The 17,267-nt window shown below is 22.5% G+C and overlaps 1 protein-coding gene across 2 annotated transcripts; it reads right to left on the bottom strand.

Moving 5' to 3' along the window:
* Positions 1–1,945: 1,945 nt before the first annotated feature.
* LOC105366909 (zinc transporter 2) lies at positions 1,946–16,078 on the bottom strand. 2 transcript variants are annotated; one of them, XM_011505512.1, is made up of 8 exons: positions 15,880–16,078; positions 11,956–12,149; positions 11,609–11,719; positions 11,382–11,530; positions 9,269–9,420; positions 6,488–6,758; positions 3,648–3,888; positions 1,946–2,156 (listed from the first exon to the last, which is right to left on the bottom strand). In XM_011505512.1, the coding sequence occupies exons 1-8, from the start codon at positions 15,900–15,902 to the stop codon at positions 2,014–2,016; spliced, it is 1,284 nt and encodes a 427-aa protein (XP_011503814.1). In that variant the 5' UTR covers positions 15,903–16,078; the 3' UTR covers positions 1,946–2,013. The 2 variants fall into 2 exon arrangements, with proteins under 2 accessions (XP_011503814.1, XP_011503815.1); XM_011505513.1 differs by having other exon boundaries at positions 12,010–12,149.
* Positions 16,079–17,267: the final 1,189 nt, after the last annotated feature.

The following is a 17,267-nucleotide window of genomic DNA, read 5'->3' as shown; positions in this document are numbered from 1 at the left end:
GCAATGATTATACATAAATACTAAAAAAAAATCTTTATGCACCTATGAGTATCCATTATTTAGTTTTTAATTAAAGAAAAACAAATTGTTGAAATTAATTTTGCTTTTTAATGCTTAATTTAATTTACCTGCTCTATTCTTCCACTTTTTACTCTACCCTTTTTTTTATTTATACATCATTAAAATACTAATATATTGTGGAAACAATCCTGTTCTACATGTGAAATAATTTTCTAGCTTATTCATTTTTATATGGAAATGTATGCAATTTGATTATATAGTTTTATATTATATTTTAATAAATCCAAATGACAGTGGTATCAACACATAAAATTTACGATTTTCAAATTTATTAAATTTAAATTATTAAACTATTTACAAATATTTATTTGATGTATATTTTGAATAAAAATAAAATTAAAATTATATTAATTTTTGCAGTATAACATTGACTAGTTTCATTGCTTTTTTCCTTTATTTATTTAATTTCTTCGTAAATATTTATATTTATGATCAAGTAAACTTTAATAACATCATCCGTTTTAATAAATTTAATAATAGTAACAATATTCACATAAAACTAACAAAGTTATTATTACATATACCCTGTAACAGTATCATATGTCATATATGCCTTTGTAAATAACTATATATAATTGTAGATATTAAAAATTTACATATATCAATATTCTGTTAAACAATAGAGAAAAATTTAAAAATATGAAATTAAGCGAGTTTTATAAACTCTGCAAAAACATGATATAAAGTTCATGTTATTATTAAAGTATTTGTTAATCCTAATATTTTTTATAAAGTAAAATATAAATTTTATTTATAAAATGTTGGGTGTTAGGCATATAAAATTGTAAATAAAATTTTGAATTGTTTAAGTGTCATGTTTACAAAAACTGTGCTCAGCTTTTAAAAGTCATAAAATTATATGAAATCTATTCCTCTAAAATATAAATTTATACAATACTGTTTTTATTATAATGAAGTATATTTATTAATGCATAATTCATGATTGGATTTTTCAAAATTTTATTTAAATATTTTGAATATCTTTCTATATAAATATTTTAAATATATAAATTTAAATTGTATAAAACAATCAACATAACCCTTTAATTACATAAAATACAGGAAAAGTATTCTAATTTTGTCTATCGGGTGAAAATTAAATTAAATAAATAAATGTGAGAACTTATCATTTGCTCCTCTCTTACATGAATATAGATTATATAACTATTAGTAAGTTATTTTGTGTGATCGATAAAGTATGTTTATATTCTGTAATTATATTTAGCTCATGTTTGAGAACCAATAAGTATATATTTTATTTACATACAAATAGATTTTACATTCTATAGAAGTAGCAGATTATCAATTAAATAATATACGAGGTTAATTTTATTTCTGGCCGATTTAAAATTACATTATTGTTTTGTGTGGTATCGTGAAATATATCTATATGTATAAATTTATTTGTATATAATTGCATGATATATAATGACAATGTTTTGATTCTGCAAAAATATGTTTTAATACAAATTACATAAAATTTAGAACATGATATAAAAATGATTTGATAAATAATATGGATAGAATATAAAATACTGAACAATAGATATTGAATTATATATTTTAACAAAGTATGATTTGATATAAAATAAAAAAATTTAATGCATATTTATTCCATAAACTACTGTATACATTTTTTTCATAGTGTATATTAGATACATCTAAAATACTATTTTTGTCGTTATTTGAAATTATCTTATATGATTAAGTATACCACACTTTCAATGACTAGCTAGGTTTTGTTTGTTATAATGTTTAAAATATTTTAACAATATAAGGTTACATTTAAATACTTTAATTAACGTATTTTATTTCTTTACATTATTTAATAAACAATGTACTTAATTTTATAAATTGTGTAACATGTTAATTTATCTGATAAAATATATCAAATATAGAAAAGTGAAATATTCATATATAACAGAGTGTTTATTATGTGGGTGGTTTGCATTGTTTACAATTCTTCATCTTTTCATTGAACTCCTCAATTTGTAATGTCATCTCGAAAAAGTTATACTTTTCATGAATGTTTCTCGTAGCTGTACGTAATATTGTTTGAGGACTGACTCCAGATTCTAAAAATATATTAATAATGAATTGTATTTCTTCAACTTATCTATAAACAATATTTTAATTATTTTAATAAATGAAGGAACATGTTCAATAATCTAAATAATCACTAATTATTTTTTAAATAACAATTTTAATGATTTTATATTTTTATAAAAATTATTATTCTAATAAAAATATTATATTAAATTATTGTTAAAAGTTATTTTTACAATATATTCTATTGTATATATATTTAATTTTTTTTTTGTTTATTAACTCAGCGAGTAAATATTTCAATATTTAAATTTTTCTATTTATAATCTTGAATTTTACAAAACAGATATTTTTATTTAAAAAACGTTCTCTGTTTGGAATTGGAGCATTTTCCAAGACTTTAGACACTCGAAAATTTATAAGCCTTCTATCTCTGGAATTTTTCTAAACATTTGATTCCTGGAATTCTGGAACATTCTAAAGCTATACTTTGGAACGCCCTACAATGTTTATCTGCTCTCCACATAGCAACGTTGGTTGGAATTCTCCAACAGCTTTACTTTCGAACTTAACTTTTCGCACAGCAACATCTGTGCATTGTTGCCAGCTAAGTAAGCTACCGCGTGTATATTTAAAGCAAGCGCACCACGAAAAAAGAACATTTCTGTCCGTAAGCCAGTCAGTCATGTTAGTCAGCCATGAGGGGCTAGTGGGCCAGAGGACTAGAGATACTCATCTATGAGGGCTAGTCAGCCTTGCGTTCAATCATGAGGGGCTAGTCGGCAAGTAAGCTACTCATCATAACAGAAGGAAGACGCGTCAATTCTCCTGAGCTGCAAAACAAGAGTTTGACACTATTTCCTTCTTATCAAGAAAATGCCGGACCACACCAATTATCACAGATTAAGATCAAGGCTACTGTATCTCTGAGTAAAACAAGCTTAAGGCATAAATCGTTGCTAATCCTTACAAGATTAGCAAAGGCTATTAGTAACATAAAAACCATATTGCCTAATAATGAGTATGCACAATCAGTTGTTGATCCTTACAAGATCAACAACATCATCACCGTCATAAAGGAACATCTTGTGTAGATAAACTATTCACCACAAAAACAGTTCCAAGCAACTGCATCTTCGTGATTGAATATAGGATACACCTTTCCATCGCATAAATCTAACATATCAACAATGTAATAGTAAATAAACCATAATTAACGAAGAAGTGCGCACTGTATTTCTAAAGTTCTTCCACTTAACTCCTTCCCAAGCATCCGCTAGGGCGGACGACAAATTATTATAAAGCTATCGAAACATTGGCAGTTCAAGCCAGGAAATCAAACAGTTTTGAACATTATCCATGTATCAAATTTGTAATAAAATTTGTTATAAAATTAATTGAAAATAAATACATACAATCTTAAATTTTTTTTAGTTATATCCAAATACAAATTGGGGAATTAAATTATACTATATTTTAAATACTTTTTATATACATTTATGCTAAAAAAAAGTACTGACTGATGGCAAGATGAGCAGAAAGTGCCGTTTTATCCAATGAAAGAGCCCATATTCTCAAATTATGAACTTTAATTACTCCATCAATTTGTATAAATGTATTTTCCACTTGAGAATAATCAAATCCTTTTGGAATACCTTCCATTAAAACGTTCATGACATCCTTAACAATGGCAATTGTTGTGAGTATCACCAAAATGGAAAATAAGAATGTACAAATTGGATCTACTATATTCCATGCTGGCTGTGGTTAAATATACATAATTATAATTATAAGTTTATAATTACTAAATTATAATTGATAAAATAAACTAAATTAAATATTTAAATCCCATAATTGATTTTTTAACTTGAGATAGTTAAAATAAAACAGAAATAAAACTTATAAAAAAAGGATAACACTCTTTAAATGTATATAGATGAATTTTATATCAAGATAATAACCAGTATAATGAAATAAAAAAGTAATAAAAATATTTCTAAAATATGGATTAGAAAAAAGTATAATTTTGTTAAATGTTTGGGTAAAGATCCACAGAAAAGCCATCTAATTATTTATTCATTTCTCACAAAGCCAAGATAAGGATTTTAGTTAAACAAAATATGTCAATCTAATTTTTAAAAATAATATTGTTCAAATTGCACTTAAATTTATTAATAAAATTATAAGCATATACAAAAAAGGTAATAAGGAAATAGATGCATATAAGTTCAAGCTTACAGAATCATTCTTGATTGCATTATATTCCTTGATTTGTATTTTACTAATCAAAAAGTTAATGTGAATTAAATCACATTTTTTGCAAAACTAAAAATGCATCAAAGTTTATTTATAAATGTTTGAATATAAGAATTTTATTTTATCAAGATTAGCAGAGAAATTTGGCATGTCACTATAAAGACAAATTCTTATTTAAAAGATTTTTGAAAAAAATGAAAAAAATTAATACTTAATTTAGATGATTATTTTGGCAAGGAAGGTTCTCATAATACAGGTAGGCTTTTCAAGTGCATCTAATACAACTAGGTAAAGGCTATTTTTAAGATCCCAAGTGTGAAATTCCAATCTACAAATCAGGATAATAGAATATAGTTCAATGATAACATAACAAAATTTTTAACTTAATAATAAAATATTTAATGTTAAAAAATCATTTTTTATTTAGTTATTTTTATTCTAAATATCATAAATTTTCATATTAGAAGGTTCTCGCAAAATTTTTCGATAAATAGTTGATCTTCAAAATACTTCTTTAATTTCAATCCATAAATCGAAACATTTTTAAAACTTAAATTTTTAAATAAAATGAAGCAAGTAATCTACTTGCCTCTTTTAAATTATATACTAATATAATAAAAAGTAAAGATTTTTATGTTATAAATAGAATTATTACTACATAATTACAAAATTAATTTTTTTATTTAAATTAGTAGCAAATAAAAAATTGTTTTGACATAAAGAATGGACAGAACATTAATTACAATGGATTATTGGAATTTCAAACATTTTTAGTTATTAATATGATGTTTGTAACTATATAACTACATAAAAATGGATGAAAATATAAAAACTACTTATATTCAAAACGAGAGAAACAGAAAACTAAAAAAATTAATGGATTGTGAAAATTAATTTTTTCCTTTTCATTTGTTACATTTTGATTACACCAAAACAAATTAAAATACTGATATTTTGTCATACTAACAATAAAAAATTTTCATATTTGTTATAAATTTTTCTAATAAGATTAATGTTAAATTATAAAAAGGTAATATAGTTTTTTTCAGGTTATCATAAATAGATATTGTACAATACTTTTACTATCTTTGTTCAACAAATAATTTTTCTCTAATACTTAATAAGTTTTATTTTTTGTTTAAAATAATTTAAACAAATTTAATTTAATTTCTCATTCATAATGAAAAATTTATTATATATTGTACGAAAGAAAAGCTGAATAAAAAATTGAACAGTTGATATCCTACCTGACTTAATTCATAAATTGCAACAAAAAAATTATTTAATGTGCTAACCAATAATAAAAATTATTGGCTTGAAACTGAATTTAAATTAAACTAAATCTTCTAACCTGAAGTTCCGATATATATTAAGTATATTTAATATTAATGGTAATTTGATTTTATTAAGGTATTCGTTGAAAAAAATTGAGTAATTTAAAAAATATTATATAATGTTTGATACATACTTAGGAGAAAGTTTAATTTCTATAGTAAAATATTCATTTTTTTTAGTAATATTACATTTATTAAATTTTACAGTTATAACATAAATTATATTTTAATAAACATGAAAAAATACAGTATTTTATGGATTATAGAAAAGATACTTTTTTTTTAGGCTAATGAAGTGATATTTATGACAAAAATTGAGAAAAACAAGCATAACTCAAAATTTTTAATAAATCATTTTTTGTAAAAGGTATCAAAATATTTGGTCAATAATATTAAATATATTATAACAGTAACATTTCTGTACATAAATTGAATGAAATATAAATTGTCTAAAAATTTGGCATTATACATCTTTAAAAAATGTTATGTAAAATTAAATCTTTATATATATATATTTACATAATTATTAAATCATGTTATAAAAATAACAATGGAATTGTATTGATATTATTTTATATTATTAACAAATATCTGTATTAAAAAAATTAATTCAAAACCTAAAATACCAATGAAAAACCTGGCACAAATACATGAATATTTATTATTTTTACCTATCTTGCATCTTTATTATTATGATGCATTAATGCTTTAAAAATATATATATATATATATATATAAATTATATAATAATTAACTAATATGCACTATACCTTAAAATAGATAACAATTGCTGCAATAAAAACTCCTGTGCTCTGAATGAAGTCACCAAGAACATGGACAAAGGCTGCTTTAACATTGATATTATTTTTATTATGCTTATCAATCATGGTGACTAAATTTTCTTCTCCATTCTTATTATTTATAATTTGCTTCATTTTCGTTTCTATTACATTTTTTTCTTGATTATGATCATGGTCGTAACTGTAATTATGTGTGTGGCTGTATCCACCATGACCATGTTGATGGAGTATCATACCCATTCTAACAGATGCATATATATACATGAATGTGTGTAATTTGTTAGTTACAGTGGTCATCACCAAATAAATTAGTAGAACAATTAAGTTTATAATTAATTATTATGAAGTAAATTTTTTTTTATTCTTCAGTATTGTATTATTCTATATTCATAACTGTAGATCAATGTTTATAAATGCTTAGTTTTTATCAATCTTTTCTCACAATATGAAAATTATTAAATAAACTTATTGAAATATGTAATTAATAAATTTATTAATAAGAATTTGTAGCGAACAAATGCAACAGAGTCCTATAATAAAATAATTAAATGCTTATCTTTTCAAATTTGATAAGATATAGAAAAAAATAAATTATCAAAAATGTTGGTTTTACTTGTTGTAGGTTTTCCATCTCTATATATATTTATATTATGATAGTAATAGTAAAGAAACATTAAAGTATTATATCAATATTCATATATTAAAAACAAATACAGTTTTAAGTTTGAAAATAAACATAGAACCACCTTTTTTTATAAAATATAAATTTAAAGTTAATTAACTTAACTTTAATTAATATAAACAATATTAAATCGTCGAATTTTTGCTTATAACTCAAATATCAAACATAAAACTATTTTCAATTTAAAATTTATGAAATAGATGTTTTCTAATTAATATGTAATATATTAAACGTTATTATATTATTTCTACATTTGCTTTATAAATGAAATCTGGTTTTCAACAAAAAAAATTCAAATTGGTAAATCATAAATTTTAATAAAACTGGCTAGTAATATATAGTATAAAATTCAATCTTCTATTAAAATAAATTTTTTATTATAAAAAATATTTATTTAAGGTAATTAAACTATTTTATATAAAATGAAATCTTATAATAATTTGTCAAACTTTTTCTACGTTATTTAAAAATTTAATTATATTATTTATTTACTATTATATACAATTATTAAATATGGTTAGGAAGGTTTTTAAAAACAATTAAGTATTAATTGTATACATTATAATAGTATAATACAGATAAATAATACATATATTATATATACATCTTTTAATTATTTTATTATATCAGATTAAAATACAATGTGAAAATTCGTACAAATATTTGCTAATAATTTAATGTATTTTTTACAACTACAGTAAAATTAACATTTAATTAACATTTTAATTAATTTACAATTAAATTAAAATTAATTGACGTTTGTAAAATGCAATATTTTTATTTGTAAAACTTCTAATTTCTTTTTATTTATGTATGGAAATGTAAACAAAATTCGTCGTAATTGTAGTTATTATAGTTGGTCAGATTGATAATGTTATCTGTTTCATTCATTGTAAATCATTATAAAATAAAACTTAAAGTATAGTATTAATCAGTCAACATCTCAATGATTTTTTAAGAAATGATAATTATTTACAAGAAATTGATATTATATAATCTTTATTTACAATTAAGCAACTAATTTAGTTGATACCTTTAGTTAGGACATCAAATTTGACAATATTGAATATAAACTTATTTTATCAAGTTGATTACATGGAAATTAAAGATAAAATTCCGTGAAAGTATAATATACTTTTTTATAATATAATATGAGTATTTTTAATAAACAAAATATTAATCTTAAAGAGAAAATATTTATAAGTGAAAAATTACTTAATAAAAAATATCATAGTACAACTAATTCATAATTTGTACTACTGATACTAATTAATCTTCAAACACAAATAAAAAAAAAATTTTAGAACATTCATTAAATTCCTTATAAACTTATTAGTGATTTATACACAAAAAATATAAAAATAAAAAATTGAGAAATATTGAAAGTTATCTGTAAAAGAATAGTTGGAAATTTAGATACTATTTTTAAAAAATAGAAATGACTAATAAGAAAAGAATAATTCGTAAGAAATACTTTTTGAGATCAATCACACAATTTGCTTTGTATTATACTATAATATTATATCAAATTGCAAATATTGTATTGTTCATATATAATTGCTTAAATTTACTCATTCTTTTCTTCTAAATTCTTACAAAAACTTATTCAACTAGCTAAAACATTGCTAAAGTGTTTTAATTTTTAAAACAGATTTTGTTTTTCAAATAAATAAAGGTCAAATATTTTTAGGAAAGTTGCATTAATTTCTGAATTTACATAACGAATATCTCAGAACATTTTTATTTTCGTGATAAAGTATTTTATGTTATAGTCGATTTTCTTTAACAAATCAATTAAAGCATATATAATTATTTTTTCCAAAAATAGTATTGCCTATATAAATTATGTAACATGAATTCGCCAAAAAATTCTGTATTACAATAAGTTACAGTCCTTAAGAAAAAATGTTGTTAAAGTACACAAAATACAGAAAAACTCAAAAAACAGAAAAAAAAGAACAATAAATTTTTTATTTTTATATTCAATTTTTAAATATAATGAATCTATTTATTAAAAATTTACATTTAAATTATTTACGCTTTTTTAAAACAAATGAAATAATACGTACATTAAATTAATGGCAACTCCAACTGCAGAAGTGATTAACATAATGGGAGCATCGAGTTCGAAATTCTTATTGATTATTCGTTCTATTGCAAGAAAAAAAAGGATTCCTGTAACTACCCATATCAATAAAACCGATGTCAAAGCTCCTATAACCTATAAAATAAAATAATTTCACATAATTAATCTTTTTAAAACAATGTATGCGACAATGATAAATAATATATTTTTCTAGATAATGTATTTAAATATTTTTCGTTTAGATGCATATGACAAATATTAATGAGAAATTTATCGTAAAAGTTTTGTCACGATCCAATTTTATAATAGATAATATTCTCGAATATATATATATATATTGTTCGAAATTGAGTGTTTGTTTTGTGGCTCGAACTGCCAATTCAATATTTCAGTGGATTAGTCTCTCGTCGTAACGATTAGGAGGAATGGGTATAAGTAGAAGGGCTGAACATATTATGTAATATATATTATGAATGAAGATATTGTTTTCTTCTGGTTTACCAATTATAATAATATTGCAGTTTTGTTGATTGCTTCAAGTAAGAGAGAGAGAGAGAGAGAGAGAGAGAGAGAGAGAGAGAAGAATTCTATTGCAGTGGTGAGGTTGCTTCCTTCTGTCCTTGATTGTCGTTGATGGTATGGAATTTACTGTGGATGTTGAGTATTGAATTTATGCTGATGTTGTAAAGATCAGTATGAGAAATCTACCATGCTCATTAACGAGCATGAGAAGATGGTGATGGTGATGGTAATGGTAATGGTAATAAATAAGGCTTCGTAGGGAGAGTAAGCATACTTAAAAGCAGAGAATACGGTATTCTCTGCGGCAGTTGTTACGTAAATCGACGATACTCCAAAGAAGTATGGGAGTATTAGAGAGCTAGTCACACGCAATAACGATAAATGATAAGCCTTCAAGTACGAAAGCACTTAATAATAGGTAGTTATAGTCGACTATTTGATAACTGTTATCTGCCATTGATAGCGTAATTAAACGGATTGGAGAGGTCTCTGGCTTGGTCGGCCTGACAGCGTGTTGCTGTCACCTGTGTCGAGTGTAGCTGGGTGAACGAACGGTCTTCGGCCTGGTGGGCCTGAGAGCGCATGTTGCTGTCACCTGTGTCGACTGTAGCTCGATGAACGAACGGCCTTCGGCTTGGTAGGCCTAAGAGCGCGTGTTGCTGTCAACCTACTTGGCAGATTTTATGTGAACCGTGATTCGAGCGTGGATGACTAGCTTGTATAAAATAATAAAAAAGATGTACCTTATGAACTACCATCAGGGTATGCTAAATTGCTGCGTGACTGGCGCACTTTATTGATTGCAATTCCAATGGTGTCACTGTTAAATTACTAACTTGTTATTGCAGATTCTATTAATAATTGCACGCATATGTTGTAGGTCAATTGTTAGGCTTGCTGCTAAATTTCGTAATCGTAATTGATAACTGATACTTGATTGATTAAGAAAATACGCTAATTAATAATAACAGATGAGTGAGCGAGTAGTAGAATTACAGTGAGTCATAATTGATAACTGAGTAGATAGTAAAAACACCGTGAGTCAGGTGCGTGGCGACTGAGTGGATGTTAAAAGTACAGTGCTACGGTGCGTAGCTCCCTGCTCTTAAATATTCGCGTGGTAGCTTGCGACGCCAGTAACAGCGCCGATGCCTGTTGCGATGCCGAAAATCGTCGTGACATCAGAGAACAAAGCTCTGGAATGTTCTAGAAGCGTCAAGGGACACAGCTTGGAAGGTTCTAGAAGTTTCATTGGCGTTGCTATGTGGAAATATTGTAGTATATTCGAATTTAAGGCGTAGGAAAATTCCCGAATTAGCTGAATCGTGTTTACAAACATGAGCGTCCCGGAGCTTGTACTTTTCCCAATTTTAAATTCTGCTTAGACTGCTTCAATCCCGAACATATATATATATATATATATATATATATATAACTCTCAAATATACTATAATTATAATTATCAAAATTAAAAGAAATATAATTATTCAAATTACTCAAATATTTAAAAATAAAACAATAAGATTTGTATATTATTTATTAATAATATTTCTGTTAAAATAACAAAAATTTACTTCTGCTCTATACCATCCAAAAGGCATTTTTTTAGTTGGAGGTCTATTCGATACCCATATCGAAAATAGTGAAATCATAAATGATGCAAAATCTGTAAGTAAGTGAGCCGCATCTGTTGCAATTGCTAAACTATTTGACCAAATACCACCTGTAATCTTTATCTGATTAATTCCATGAAATGTACGATATAATTAAATCCAAGTTTTATTGTAAATTAATCTCTCACCCACTATTTCCATTATCATAAATATTACACACAATACACTGGCAATAGTTAACTTTCTTCTAGCTGTTTTATCAATTTCCTCATTTCTCTCCATATGACAATGATCTTCGACTGTAAAAGTAAATATTAGATTTTTTAAATTTGCTAGTACAGTAAATATCAGTTATAAATTTTTATTTAATTATAGTATAATCAGATATATTGTCTGCAAAATATATTACTTTAAAGTATATTTAAAATATTTATAATTTATTAATTAATTATTTATATAAACATAAGCTTATTGTATAAGACAATTTTTAAAAAATTTTCACAAAATTTGAAGACAGAAAAATATTTTTACTAACGATATGTAGAGTTTTGTCTATAATCAATAAATACACATTCTTCTTCAGGTTCACCTTTGAGAAGCGTGCAGCATCCAGATAATTTCCCATGGACACAGAAAATAACTTTTTTTGTCGAAGTATTTTTATTATCTATTTCATTATTATTTGATAAAATAGTTGTTCCATAACTAAAAGTTGCTTTATCCTGAAACCTACAGATAGAAACAATCTATTATTATATGTAATAAAATGTGATTTTTCAATTCAAAATTTTTATTAATTTTGAAACTTAAATATCTTATTAAACTAATTTTTTTTTATTTGTCAAATTTTATTTTTCAACTTGGATTGATTTAAATTAATTGTTTTTAAATATGTTTTTACTGTACATATAAATATAATATTTTTATTATAATAAATTCTAATAAACTATTTACGGAATATGTAATAAAGGTTTAGTAATAAATATTATATAGTATGCTTTTATTTAAAAAATGTATTTTATATTTTTTGATATAAACATTTTCCAAAATTTTATTTTATTTTTTTGTTTACTATTAACTTCACATTAATCATTAGAAAATTTTAGTTAAATTATATCAAGTATTACAATATCTATTCAGATATTTCATTTCTACATGTATTATTTATTTTATTATATTATATAGTAATTATGTGGTAATACAAAATAACAATTAATTTTATATTATTTATTAAATATGGTATAGTTTTCGTTCGGATTACATTAAGTGCTACTAATTTCGCGATTAAAACCTTCTACAGTTTCATTCATATTAAATACATTTTAATTTATTATCAATAAAATGCTTTTTATAAATTATTACATTTTGTATTATTTTTATTGCTGGTCAGATTTTTCTTATTTACTAAAAATATTATTTAGTTTTTCATTATTTTAATTTCAATCTATACTATAAAATAATAATAATGTTTACTTGGTCTATTTGCCGACTGTGTGCGTGCATGCATGCGTGCGTGGATACGCGAATATGTGCAATCACATAAATGTTCATTGTAAAATATTTTGAAATATTTAGCAAGCTTCGCTTTCAACTTGGAATATTTTATGATAGAAAATAATTCTTATAATTCCAACACCGATAATAGCAATAAAATTAAAATTAATCAAAAATATTAATGAATTAAGCGTTTTCTATTCATTACATATCTGATAAGATTGCGTGTAAAATTGTTATCATTTCGGTTTATTGTAATGACACTTAAGAGTTTTTTGTAAATTGTAATAACAGTGATTATGTAAATTATTTTATAGATTTATATGATAAGAATATCATTAAAATAAATTTGTAACTTTCTTTAAAATGAAATCTTGATTATACTGAATTTAAATATTCATTTTATATTGTACTTGTAGGAACAATTGTTGTATAGTATAATAAAAAAAAAATTTACTTATATTGTTATTACTTACTCAATTTCAATTTGTACTATAAAAATGTTAATATGTAAATTTATACTTGTGAAATTCTTTTAAATTTATTTTTTTTAATGATATTACACCATTACGGTGTATTAAACTACACTACTACATTAACAGATAATTGAGAATTTTATATTAATTTACTGATAAATTCATATCTAACTGAAAAATATTATTTGTAATTAAGTTTATCCATATATACTTAGCTTAACAATAAATAGTAATTGAAATAATAACATTATAAATAAAAAATCAAATTATTATTTTATTTAAATATTAGAAAGAATAATTATAATACATATGTAAATATTCTTAATCGTTACTGTATTAAACTAATACAAATAATGTTACTTTTCCCAAAAACATAAAAAATCATGATAAAATATAAAGTTACTTAAGAAATATTATAATAATTTAATTATTATCATTATTTTATATTCTGCAGAAATATTTGTGCATTTGAAAGTTATCAATAAAACAGAAACTACAAAATTACATAATATATCTCATTATCGTGCCAATTTACTATAATACTAAAATGGCTTTAACGATTTAAAATCTTATTATTTCAATTATCTTACTATTATCTTACTTTTTAAAGCATTATCTCACTTTATTAAAAAATTAGTTAAATAATGCTACGATCCACTTAATCTTTGCTTTAACTTAAAGATATATTATTAAATTTTTTACTACAAAAATTTGCTTTAATTTAAAGATATATTTTATTCAAAAATTAATTTAATAAACAAGTTATTAGAAAATAAAATTTGTTTTGAAACTTCATTTTATATATTGTTACAAATAAGCTTAAAAACTTATATACACGCTTAAATAGTATAATTCATGAAAAATAGAAAACAATTGAAATGAAAATGCTATTTACAAGAGATATATAATTTATATATAACACATATATTAATATAGATTCTATAACTTGTTTAGCTTAGATTTATAACAAAATATTTATCCTGAAAATTCTGGAAGAAAAAAAAAATTATTTTAATAATTATTTATATATAATGTATGTTTTCAATAAAAGAAATATATTTTGAAAATTCCAAGATGTTTTATGCAAAAATTTAAATTCTCTAAAACCTCTTATAAACTATGCGTTTCGAATTTCTTATTATTATAAAAAGATATCTATAAAATGTTATTAAATTTTTTACCAACTATTAAAATTTAATATATTATAAATATAGTTTAATGTAAAAAAAAAAAACTTTATCTGTGATATCTGTGACTAATTTCATTTAATAACTGCTTAACCAATAAATTCTTTAAAAAAATTACTTTACATTAGTTAAAAATTTTATACTTCTATTAAATTTGTTACTTTTATTATATTTGTAAGTTTATTTTTATTCATTAAGATTTTCTAATAACATAAGTTAATTTACGACGTTACGTGAAGCACAATTTTCAAATATTTTAATTATATATTTATTCTCTTATATTAACGTATTTTCGATAAGAAAATGTTATCTATCGATAATTCTAGAGTATTTTTTATAGTTTAAAAACATTAAAATTTGTGTGGAAAATAAGAATATAACCTCTAAAAATAAATTTAGCTAGTAACCTATATTAATTTTTTTAAAGTATTGTTTTCTAAAGATCTTTATTTTATAATTATAATTTATTAATTTGAAATTGAAAAGAAATAAATCTTTTAAATTCATCTTTTATCAAACTTAAATCATAAAATTTTATATTTATTATATCTTCATTGTTGTATTATAATAATCATTTTATACATAGTGATATTCAAAATACAAATACTTTTTAGATATTCTTTATTAAATATAAATACAAATTGAATTAAATTAAATATATGAAATTTGGTTATATTATTATAAACAAATGTTATTTATATTTTAATTTTAATTTATCTTATTAATGAATTTGTGTAATTATTATTACTATCTCGAAAACTATTGATAAAGTAAATTATTTTTAAATTATTTATTTATTAACAAAATATAATATTAATTTAGTAGAAATATGATAAATTGCATACCAGATGAACGTAAATTGCATTATATAGATTTAATAAATATTATTTTCATAAGCGGAGATTGAAAATTTATAAAACAAAAATATTTTGAAAGACATTATATAAAAACAGAAAATGCCGTTAATTTTATTTTATAATAAACGTATTATGAAGAAAAATATATTTACCAAGTAATTATAAATTTAATGAATTATGAAAAATAAAAATCTTATACAAATAATAGGAGGCCCCAATATATCAAGCAAAAATTTTAAATAAATAAATAGAACTATCAAAATTATGCATACTTCTTTCATAATTCAACCATTTTACAATTTATATAAGTAGAAAAAATGGAGTTTAATAAATTAAAATTTACTGTATATTATTAAAGTTATTGTCACTATAGCAAAAATTGAGCATGTCGATAATAAGAAGCATATACATAAATAAATATATAATAATCATATACATCACTTACAGTTTTATTTTTTCTCCATCCATGTCCTGTGACCGATTGTAATTGACACTATGGCCATAAGGCTATCTATGAAAACGTATTTGTGCCGCTTGTCAATGCTGTGTCTGTCACGTTGCTCCTTGATTCGTTAACATGCATCTATCTCTCTTTTTCTCTATCTCTCGCTTGCTCGTTCGTTCCTCTTTTGCTCTCTCCCTCCCTAACGCTCGCACCGATGTTCTCTTTATCAATCCATCTATCCGTTTATCTACCTATGTATCAATATATATGTATATATATATATATATATTTCTATTTGATAAAGACGAAGATTAAACACTGAGTGATTAAGTTGAATAAAATAGTCTTGTACGCGTCACTTGTTGAATAAACAAAAACTCTCAACTTTGCGTCACGACAAAAATAATGGCTAATCAGTCACAGTATTTCTGTTAGACATTCCTTGGATATAAATAAAAGTATAGGATTGATTAGTTTATATTCCTACTAAGCTTTTATTATTTTCGTGTATCTCATAGAATTATAAAAATATCTGCTTATTTAAATATATATTTAATTTTTCAAATTTTGTTTATTTCAAATATGTGTTATTATATTATTTCAAAGAATGTATTAATGTATTTTGATTTCAAAATTCATGTAATCAATAATAATTTATACCCAATATATACAATAAATTTTTTTACAATTTTTTAATTACAACTGCTCGCTTGCTGTTGTGTATAATATATCAGCTAAATAGATGAAACAAACCGTTATTATTATATTTTAACATAATTTCAAACTTCAAATTTTAATTAATTATTCCTACTTAAAGGATTGTTTTCTTTTAAAAAATTTAATAAGAGTGCAGATTTGTAAATGTTCAATTATTTTTATTAGTAAAGAAAATATTGATAGTTTATGTTTTAATTTAATTTATATTTTGAATGTAAAATAAGTATATAATTTAAAAACTTGTAATTATTTATTCCATATTTACCAAAAGTATAGTTTTTCAAAGATAAATTTAATTGATAGAAAAATTCCATATTTACTATTCTTAAGTGTATGTTATGTAAAAAAGTGCATTCATTTTTTTTCTTTATTTTGTAAATTTAAATAAAAAATCAAGTTATACTACGTAAATCATTATTGATTTAGTAAGTATAAATTAAACTATTATTTTAATTTTCTATAACCATTGATATTAAATCTAAAAACAGATGAATTATTATTATTAATAAAATATTTTAATTAATATGATGGTAATTAAATGAGCGATTACTTAAAATTTTTATATCTTTGAAAAAAAAAATAAATTTAAATAATGTAAAACAAAATATATTGAATACGTTTTAAATATATTAAGTTATATTCATTCAAAATATACTGAGAACATAGTAATT

This window comes from Ceratosolen solmsi, unplaced genomic scaffold (assembly GCF_000503995.2).
Source record: "Ceratosolen solmsi marchali unplaced genomic scaffold, CerSol_1.0 scaffold108, whole genome shotgun sequence".
Lineage (NCBI taxonomy): Eukaryota > Metazoa > Arthropoda > Insecta > Hymenoptera > Agaonidae > Ceratosolen > Ceratosolen solmsi.
The sequence above is the reverse complement of the archived record's forward strand: the minus strand, read 5'-3'. Positions and strand labels throughout refer to the sequence as shown.